We start from the raw sequence: 9,531 nt of genomic DNA, 5'->3' as shown, positions 1-9,531 counted from the left end.
GAAACCTAGTGAGATTTATACTTGGGTTTTACTTGGAAAACTTGCATGTGCAACGCATAACTCATCAACTGCAAATATACATCATAATCGCATCACATTTACAACGCATCATGTCTCCACATGAGCGATTTGTATCAAATCGTTTTTAACACTTACAACTCTGGTAACATTTACAAAGTAGGCCGTATCTGTAGTGTCACCAAGCTAAGACACCCAATCTTATCCATATACTATAAACCATTTAGGTTATTACTTGAACATGATCCACCTGTATGTTTACCATATATTGTGCAAGTTACATTAAATAACCTTGGACCTTAGTTTATTGGATTGAGTTAATGCACAAAATATAATAACTTTTATTTTATTAGTAACAATTTGTTTATACAAGTTTACAAACTATGAGAACAAAAGATTTTGGATACCAATCACAACATACCTATGCTCCCCTTAGATGCGAGACTCTCTCTCTAAATCAACTTAGGCCCCTAAGTTTTAGAATATTAATGGTTGACACTTCGACAATCCGTAGTGTAAGAGACTCTCTCTCTTCTTGAAGTTATCTTTCCAATCACTTGTCACCTTAGGCTCCACCTAAGATGAAGAATTCCTCCTCAATTGATAGTTTTAGGCTCCCCCTAAGACCGAAATTTATCTTCAATGTTTTACACTTATCAATCGATGAATTTGCACAGTGGAATACAATGAGTAAAGATTAGAATATATGTTGCACAGATCAGCCATTAAGAACAAAGACACTTTCTAATGATAATCAAATATTGTTGCACACCAGGAAAAATAAATTCTTCAAAAAATTCAATCATCACGGCCAATCCTAGCAATGACAGAAAAACTTCAATAAATAATTCCTTTGAAAAAGGAAAACATCCCCAAAAAGAATTCAATAGGCCATAGAGAAGGAAAGAATCCAAAAAATAAAATCTGCTGAATTTTTCAAATAAGAAAAGTCTGGATGGCATGAATGATGCTTGTTACATCAATAGTTGAAACAACTTCTATGACAACATGCAAACAACCAGAACCATAACACTCTGCCTTGTATAAATATATAGCCAATCTTAAAACTCTAGCATTTAGTTTTCAAATTTTGGTTGATTTTTTAAATCATTGGTAAAAAATAGATAACATAGGAAGAAATTTGGGGTGGAATTAGTGTCTAGAGGCTTAATTTTTAAAAACAAAAACAAAAAATTAAATGATTATCAAACAAGACTTAAGTAATTTGTCATATACTTTTTAAAGTTCGATGATGAAATAAACACAGATTTAAAATCTTAAAATTGAAACTTGTAATTTAAAGGACAAGTTGTTGATAACATATGAATGTCAACTTAAATTTGATAAATGTCACTAGACATATACATTTTTTTAGTACAACAATTAAGGAGTAGAAATTTAACCCATCACCCTTAGCAGAAAGAGTAGATGTTTTTATTGTCGAGCTAAACTCATAGTTTGATTCAAAGGACCTTTTTAAATATAAAAAATATTTAAAAATATTTACATTTTATAGCAAAAAGTTCCAAAAGTACAAAACATTTTTGAAACTTTTTGCTATAAAGTATAAATATTTTTTTTGATTTTTCTATTTATAAGAGTTTTTCTTGATTCAACTTGTTAAAAAGAAAAAAAAAAAGGTTAAGATTGGATTTTCTTTTTCTAATACCAGATGACAAATACTAGTGACATTAATATGGAATGACCCCGTTCTAGAAAACTAATGAAAACTAACTTTCTACTTATGTTAGAGATATCTCATACATCATAAAATGGTTGGAGCACTCATCGACTTTTATTTTTAATCACCAATTGATCGACCATTTGATTTTAAAAAAATATTATCATATAAATGAATATCGTGATAGGGCTCCTATTGTTTTACAATTGGAGGGGACATTCCTAACGAGATAGTGCTAACGTTAGTATTAAGCTTTCATTCGTTTTTTTTTTTTTTTTTTTAAAGATTAGGTCATTCCGCACTAAAACATCTAAAAAAAAAATAGATTATGTATATATTTTTTAAATGAACAAAACCCTCAATTATAAATTATAAGTTTATAATATGATAATTTTGGTGGGCGAAGTCCATATAGCAAAATCGTGTACGGTAAGAAATGAGAAAGACAGCTGCTTAGCTTTAGCAGTAGTTGTTGCAGTTCGTTATCCTTAAACCACTCGCCGGAAAACGACCATCGGCGTCGGACCTCCGAAACTCTCCGACGGCGGCGGATGGCGACGATAGCAGGGACACCATGGGTGAGGATTAAGGCCTTCCCGATGCTGAATCCTCCAATTCTACATCGCTCAAATTTGTATTTTGGGGAGAGATGCATCCCAAAATTTCGAAGGAGTTTCTCGGTGTCGGCTTCTGTAGATAAGGTCGATGGAGGAGAAGTTCGAGTCCGTTTTGCTCCTTCGCCTACTGGAAATCTTCATGTTGGTGGAGCAAGAACTGCCCTCTTCAATTACTTGTTTGCTAGGTTGGTTTTATTCACTTTTCCGTTTGCTCTTATTCATTGTTAAATTAGGGTTTTCAATGATCACTGCGCACGGATTTGGTTACTGGTAGCTCTACTTTTCAGTGGAAGTTCGATTTTACTCGTCTGTCATGGTTTTGTTTCGTACTTACGAACTCGATGTCTTAGGGCCAATGGTGGAAAGTTTGTTCTGAGAATTGAAGATACTGACTTGGAAAGGTCCACTCGACAATCTGAAGAGGCCGTGTTGAAAGATCTTTCTTGGCTTGGTCTCGATTGGGATGAAGGTGCTTATGTCTTTCAGTTTTAAGTCCCGTGTTCTTTTTGGAGCATTTGCTTCGTCTCAATTCCAATGTCTGGGTTTCATGGTGTTTGTCTTAATGTATTGGCGTCATTCATGTGGCTGAATATCACAATGCTCAAGTCAATATGCTATTTTTAGGGCATTCCTGAATGTGCAGTTATACTCTTGATGGTGTATTCTTTGAAGAAGTATGGATGAAGTTTTTTACTTCATTATTATTATTTTTTAGGATTTTGTTAGTGATGAAACCATATGCAGGCCCAAATGCTGGTGGAGAATATGGTCCTTACCGACAATCAGAAAGAAATGCTCTATACAAACAGTATGCGGAGAAGCTTTTAGAATCTGGTCAAGTATATCGCTGCTTTTGTTCAAATGAGGTAATTAGTACTATCGTATATGATATGTTGTATGCTTTTTCTTTCCTTCTTTTAAAATAATAGTTAATTTCAATTTTAAATCTTGAATTTTTAATGACTTAAGGAATGTTCGGTGTCCTAATGATTTTTACTATCTGGGTTCCTGTCATTCTCTTCAGGAACTAGAAAGAATGAAGGAAGTCGCAAAGCTGAAGCAACTGCCTCCTGTATACATGGGAAAGTGGGCCAGTGCTACTAATGAAGAAGTACGGGAAGAATTGGAAAAGGGTACCCCTTACACGTACCGATTTCGCGTGCCTCAAGAAGGAAGTTTGAAAATCAATGATCTCATACGAGGGGAAGTAAGTTTTCCTCCTGTCTTGCAACATGCAACATCCTGCCTATAGTTTGTCTAGTCCAGACTGCATGTTCTCTGTAACTGGTCCTCTCCCTCTTCCCCCCTCTCATGGGTTGGGGTGGCATCTCTTGTCTTTTGCATATTGAGCTCGTAGCATTTCTTCTGTAGGGTTCTTTTCTTTGGCACACATTGACATAGGACAGAGGATTTGAAGAGCTACATATCAACTTTACAATTAATAATAATTACTCACCTAAACCTCATTAGTCAAACTTATGCTGTATCTTGTTCTTAACTTTGTTTGCTAGTGTTCTGAAGGTTAGTTGGAACTTGGATACACTTGGAGATTTTGTAATTATGAGGAGCAATGGGCAACCTGTCTATAATTTTTGTGTCACTGTTGATGATGCTACCATGGCTATCTCACATGTCATAAGGTAATAACCGCATCTTCCTTAACCATATGGACTTGCTGTTCCATTTGTTATTCTCTGCTTGAATATTTCATTACACTTGTTGAATTTCCTTAATGTTGTAACATGTTAGCTAATTCTCTCAGTATTTGTTATCAGAGCAGAGGAACATTTACCGAACACTCTTAGGCAGGCGCTGATATATAAGGTAATCTTATACCCCCTTTTTCCTTCAGGTATTTTATCTCAGATACTCAGCAAAGGACTTTGTTTTCTCTTGTTAATAAATTCTCCTATTACAGGCTCTTGGTTTCCCAATGCCTTACTTTGCACATGTTTCCTTAATTCTTGCACCTGATCGTAGTAAACTGTCAAAACGACATGGTGCGACTTCAGTTGGTCAGGTAATCCTTTGGTTGCATACATCTTATTCCATGGGCAAAAGCTTGTATATTCTGTGATATATGATGTATTTTAGTATATTATTCCCATATTTTTTTCTTATGGTACTTATTTAATTGGGATATACATTTTTAATTAGAAATTAACATTGATCACTGTTAATTCCTTTACAGTTCAGGGAGATGGGATATCTGCCCGAGGCTATGGTTAACTACTTGGCTCTATTAGGTTGGGGGGATGGTACTGAGAATGAGTTTTTTACTCTCGAACAACTTGGTTGGTGATTCTCTCTATGGTTCTATTGTTGTACCTTTCTTCTCCCTTTCTGATCTTTATTCCTACTATTTCTAGAATTTGTTTCTGAATTACTATTTGGCTATCTACTTGGACTGACAGTGGAAAAGTTTTCGATTAGCCGTGTGAACAAAAGTGGTGCTGTTTTTGATTCTACTAAGTTAAGGTGAGAATGATTTGATTGTTAATTGGTACAATTTTTCTTGCTCTTAGAAGCACGTCCCTGCAGTTCAAAGTTTAACAATGTAACTAGAATTTTGTTTCTTTGTCATAATGCATTTGTAGTTGCTATTATGTTTTCATTTGAATGACGATTGTAATCGATTTCATAACTAATGGAAGCTTCCAATGCCATCTGTGAAAACTAGGTGGATGAATGGTCAGCATTTGAGAGCCCTTCCATCTGAGGAATTGACCAAGCTTATTGGTGAGCGCTGGAAGAGCACGGGTATCCTGACAGAATCAGAGGGACCATTTATTGAGGCAAGAGCCTTTTGTGTAGGAATTACTTTTGATAGGAACCGGAAAACATTATTAGCATAAAAGAATGATCACAAAAAAGAGTAAACAATTTTATTTCACTACGGAAGAAAGGCACTTACAGAAAAGGACTCTAATTGACACAGAAACAGAATAATTTTAGGAACTGAAGGTCTAGGTTTAGGAAAGAGTGAGTATGCCAACTGGAATTTCAACCATGTTCTTTTCGTTTCATAATGTGTGCTATAATCATGAAATCATTGCGTGAGGAGTGATTTAATTATATATATATATATAGGAATCAGTTCAGCTGCTCAAAGATGCAATTGATTTGGTAACTGATGCTGACAAGGCGCTCTCAAACCTTCTGTCCTATCCTCTACACACTACTCTGACAAGGTACGTTGAATTTCAGGCATATTGTCATTAGTATCGTGATATTCTTTTGCAAAATAGCACTACAAAGTCAGTGAATTTATGATGTTAGCTGATCCCCAGAATTTTTAGATATTTAAAGTAATGTTGTCTTTCAGTGTGGCAATCCTTTTATCATATACATTTCTTCAGTCTTATTGATTTTGTCTGATGTAGTCGTGTAGGATAGGGTAGAGTTGGAATTTGAGATATTGTGGGTAGAGAAGATTGTGAAACTGAAATGGAGGGGGAAGCGAAGGAAGAGAAGAAGGAAGGTGGAAGAAAATCATCGGACGATTACCTCAAAACTGAAAATCCAATGATTAACAACTCTATGAACCAGATTATATAGAAACCATATGAAACTTAAAGTTTTGTTTCATATTACAACCTGATGGTCCTTTCTCTATGAAAATAATTTCACAACCCTGCATCTGGTGGTTTGTCAAATACTTGGATGAAAAGTAGTAATTACAATTACAATACCAGATCTGAAGTAAATAATTTATGGAGTTAGGCTTGTTGCTAGATGCCAGCTTGCTCTGACTTGAATCAAGTTTTTGCTATCAGCAGCCATTCCCTCGGTGACAAAGATTTTATACCTTGTACGGGAAGCTTCTCAAACAGTTTTTTTGCTTCAAAAGTCAGATACTACTTTGCCACATACTCAGTCTCTCGTTAAATCTATGGTGCTCAGTTTATTAGAGTAATTTGCTAAAGTAATATCTGTGGAGTTGAGAAAGAAAAATGATATTTTCAATTTCTTTAGATAATGGATTGTTGAAAATTTTCCTAATGCCTGCAGTTCCGAAGCTAAGCCTCTTGTAGAGGATAAGCTTTCTGAATTTTCAGCCAGCCTCATAGCTGCATATGATAGTGGCGAAATCCTTAATGCGCTTGAAGAAGGCCCTTCTGGTTGGCAGAAGTGGGTGAAAAATTTTGGGAAGTCATTGAAACGCAAGGTATGCTTCAATTCATTGGCATTTTATAATTTGAGTTCTCACTTCCTTGTATATCTTCTTCATGTTAATTTCTACTTACTAGGAAAACCATAATCACCTTTCCTAATTTGATCACCAATGGAAGTCTTTGTTTTTTTGCTATGATGTGACGTTTGGCTTGAGAGGAACGGTAAAATTTTTTGCCAGTGAAGAGGTCAGGGGATGATATTTGAGATTCGATTAGATTTAATTCTTCTTTATGGCCGTCTAGTAATAGAGACTGTTTGGGGTGCTGAGTTGAGTTTTGAAATCTAGAGTTAATATGTTCGAGTTAGGAAATCTGTGTTTGGAGTGCAGAATTGTTTAGTTTAGAATTAGAAAACATTGGAGGAGATAGAATAAGAGGGAAAGTTGGAGTTCCTCGATAAATGTGCAAACTTCAATAGTGAATACTGTTGAAGTTGATGGAGTCGAGTTATTTAACATCGACTTATGAAGTCTATGAGCCAAACACTTCCAGAGTGTTTTGTAATTATCAGCATAGTATTATTCTTTTAGATTGGGACTTCTTTTCGTAATTGGGTGGGGAGCTGCTTGTTTTTTGGGCTTAATTTTTTTTTGTTTGTTTTTGTATATCCTTTCACCTTCCTCAATGAAAGCTTAATTTCTTATCTAAATAACCTGACCACCAATGGTAGGGAAAATCACTTTTCATGCCACTCCGGTTGTTGCTCACTGGGAAAATCCATGGCCCTGATATGGGAACTAGTGTCGTCTTACTTCATAAAGCGAGATCGTCCGGCGTCGTTGCTCCTCAAGCCGGGTTTGTGCCACTGACTGACAGGTTTGAAATTCTTAGACAAATTGACTGGGATGCAGTGACCAAGGATAGCCCTCTATTAGAGTCATCTGCACCTGCGGCGGCCGTCCCCAACTGAGTTTTTTTTCTTTTTCTTTACAGTTTTGATCGGCTTTTCATTGAAATATGTCATTATAAATTATTCTTCGGTCTGAATAATTTATAACCTTTTGTTATTGTAATTATGAGAAATGATTAACAGATGAGATATACTATCTATTTTGTATGGTAGCATCCAATTTTCGGTTGAGTGTGTACAATGCTGATTCGTGTCTGGAATACCAAGGATGTATTGAGTTTGAAAAGGATATGAATTTATTAGGGGTTTTTGTATGGATAAACCCAAATTAGGGGAGAAAAATGAGACTTGCTGTGCTCATTTCCTTGACCATTTGTTGACGTCAAATTTGGGTGAAATTACCGAAACAAAACCTAGGCACACAATTACTTTCTCGATCTTTGCACTCTCATTCTCTCGTTCTCTCATTCTCTTGTTTCCTCTCCTTCTCTCACATATTACTTCTCTTTTAAATATTGCTCTCCTCTCTCTTGTTCTCTGCTAATCTCGCTCTCTGGTGTTTGGGCGCTCGTTGCTAGCACGCACAAGTTGGTTGTTTGCTGGATTTTGTTTGGTCATTCGTTGAAGAAGAGGATGAAGAAGATAAGGAAAAAAAAAACTCCTGCACGAACCATCGAAGAATAAGAGGAAGAGAAGAAAAAGAGAGAGAGAAAGCGCTCGGAGAAGAAGAGGAAGAAAGAAGGGCAAATGTGTAATTTCACCGATCCATGACGTTCAACAACCAAATTCTTTAAGAAGTGGGCATTTTTTATTTTGGGCCTCTAAAATGAGTCATCTGTGGAGTTATCTCAATTTATTCTCAATGAATATAGTAGAGCAATTGAAAGAGATCAATTATATTTAGATTGACTAGAAAAAAAGGTATTTTTTAAAAAGTCATTTTCATTTGAATACTTTATATAAATAAGCTTTAAATAAAAACCCTCATATATATATATTTAATACAACCACAGCAGGATGGGGGGCAAACTTTAGATTCACATTTGGTTATTATTTAAAAGTGATAATTTTGGTCCATTCATTTTCATTTTTATCTTTTTTTTTTATTTAAATTTTTAACATGACCATTCGTTGACTAAATTTCTTAAATGTTGCCATAAATTTGTATTGAAAGATCTTCATTGAGTGTAAAATTTATGTTAAATTACCAAATTGGTCCATATAGTTTGGAAAAAAAAAATTGAAATTTAGTTCCTATGATTTCAAGACTATAATTTCATTCTTTTGGTTAAATAGTCCCTATGATTTGATAGCTATTTATAATGGTTATTATCAAATCATAAAGATAAATTCAATCTTTTAAACCATAATTATTGAAACATATAAAACAATAATTTAACCTAAAATTTATATTAAAATTTTGTAAAAAAAGATGATAAACAAAAATTTATAATTCAAATATCAAAATAAATTAATATAAGTGTAGATAAAGCAAAGTAGTATTTTAAAAGGTTGTTTTTAACAAATTTTCAGTGGTTTGGTGTGTCTTTGGAGATTTTGAAAGTTCCCACTAAAATATTGTGGACCATCTCTTTGGCAAAAGAGGTAGAAAAATGTCAAAAAGTCTTTGAAATGTTTGGTCTAAGAAGGCACATTCTTTGAATATTGCAGGGAAATAGCTATATTTTAGTTTTGTGACATAAATTAAAATCTCCATGATCTCGTTGAACATGTTCTGCTTTTACTTGTTGGCCAACAAATTTTCCTCACTGAATTTCTCATCTTGCTGGCGATGGACAATCTTTTACTTTCTTGCTAATTTTTTTTTTTGTATTTCTAAAAACTATATAATATATAATATATATATATTTATAATATATATATATATATATAATATATATTAATATATATTGCTATATCAAATTTTATCTTTTTTTAATTTTTATTTTTTTATAATATAGGGAGAAAATTTGAATATTTGACTTTAAAGTTGATATTACATGTTTTATATGTCAATTGAGGCTCATGCTGGTCATTGATGGATTTTTTCGACAATATGAAGAAGAAAAAGGAATCTCTAATTTCAAGATAATCAATACATACTTTAGGTTAGTTGAGTTATCATTTTAGCCAAATATTTTATTTAAATGACACTTTGAAAGTGAATTATTAATAATAATAATAAAAAAA

At 33.9% G+C, this 9,531-nt stretch overlaps 1 protein-coding gene across 1 annotated transcript; it reads left to right on the top strand.

Annotated features, from left to right (window-relative positions):
- The first annotated feature begins 2,081 nt into the window (after window positions 1-2,081).
- LOC120078249 (glutamate--tRNA ligase, chloroplastic/mitochondrial) lies at window positions 2,082-7,677 on the top strand. The gene is made up of 13 exons (XM_039032474.1): window positions 2,082-2,501; window positions 2,667-2,785; window positions 3,061-3,182; window positions 3,341-3,523; window positions 3,838-3,956; window positions 4,092-4,140; window positions 4,235-4,336; window positions 4,508-4,610; window positions 4,731-4,794; window positions 4,997-5,111; window positions 5,407-5,507; window positions 6,328-6,484; window positions 7,162-7,677. The coding sequence occupies exons 1-13, from the start codon at window positions 2,251-2,253 to the stop codon at window positions 7,399-7,401; spliced, it is 1,725 nt and encodes a 574-aa protein (XP_038888402.1). The 5' UTR covers window positions 2,082-2,250; the 3' UTR covers window positions 7,402-7,677.
- Window positions 7,678-9,531: the final 1,854 nt, after the last annotated feature.

This window comes from Benincasa hispida, chromosome 5, assembly GCF_009727055.1.
Source record: "Benincasa hispida cultivar B227 chromosome 5, ASM972705v1, whole genome shotgun sequence".
Lineage (NCBI taxonomy): Eukaryota > Viridiplantae > Streptophyta > Magnoliopsida > Cucurbitales > Cucurbitaceae > Benincasa > Benincasa hispida.
The sequence above is the reverse complement of the archived record's forward strand: the minus strand, read 5'-3'. Positions and strand labels throughout refer to the sequence as shown.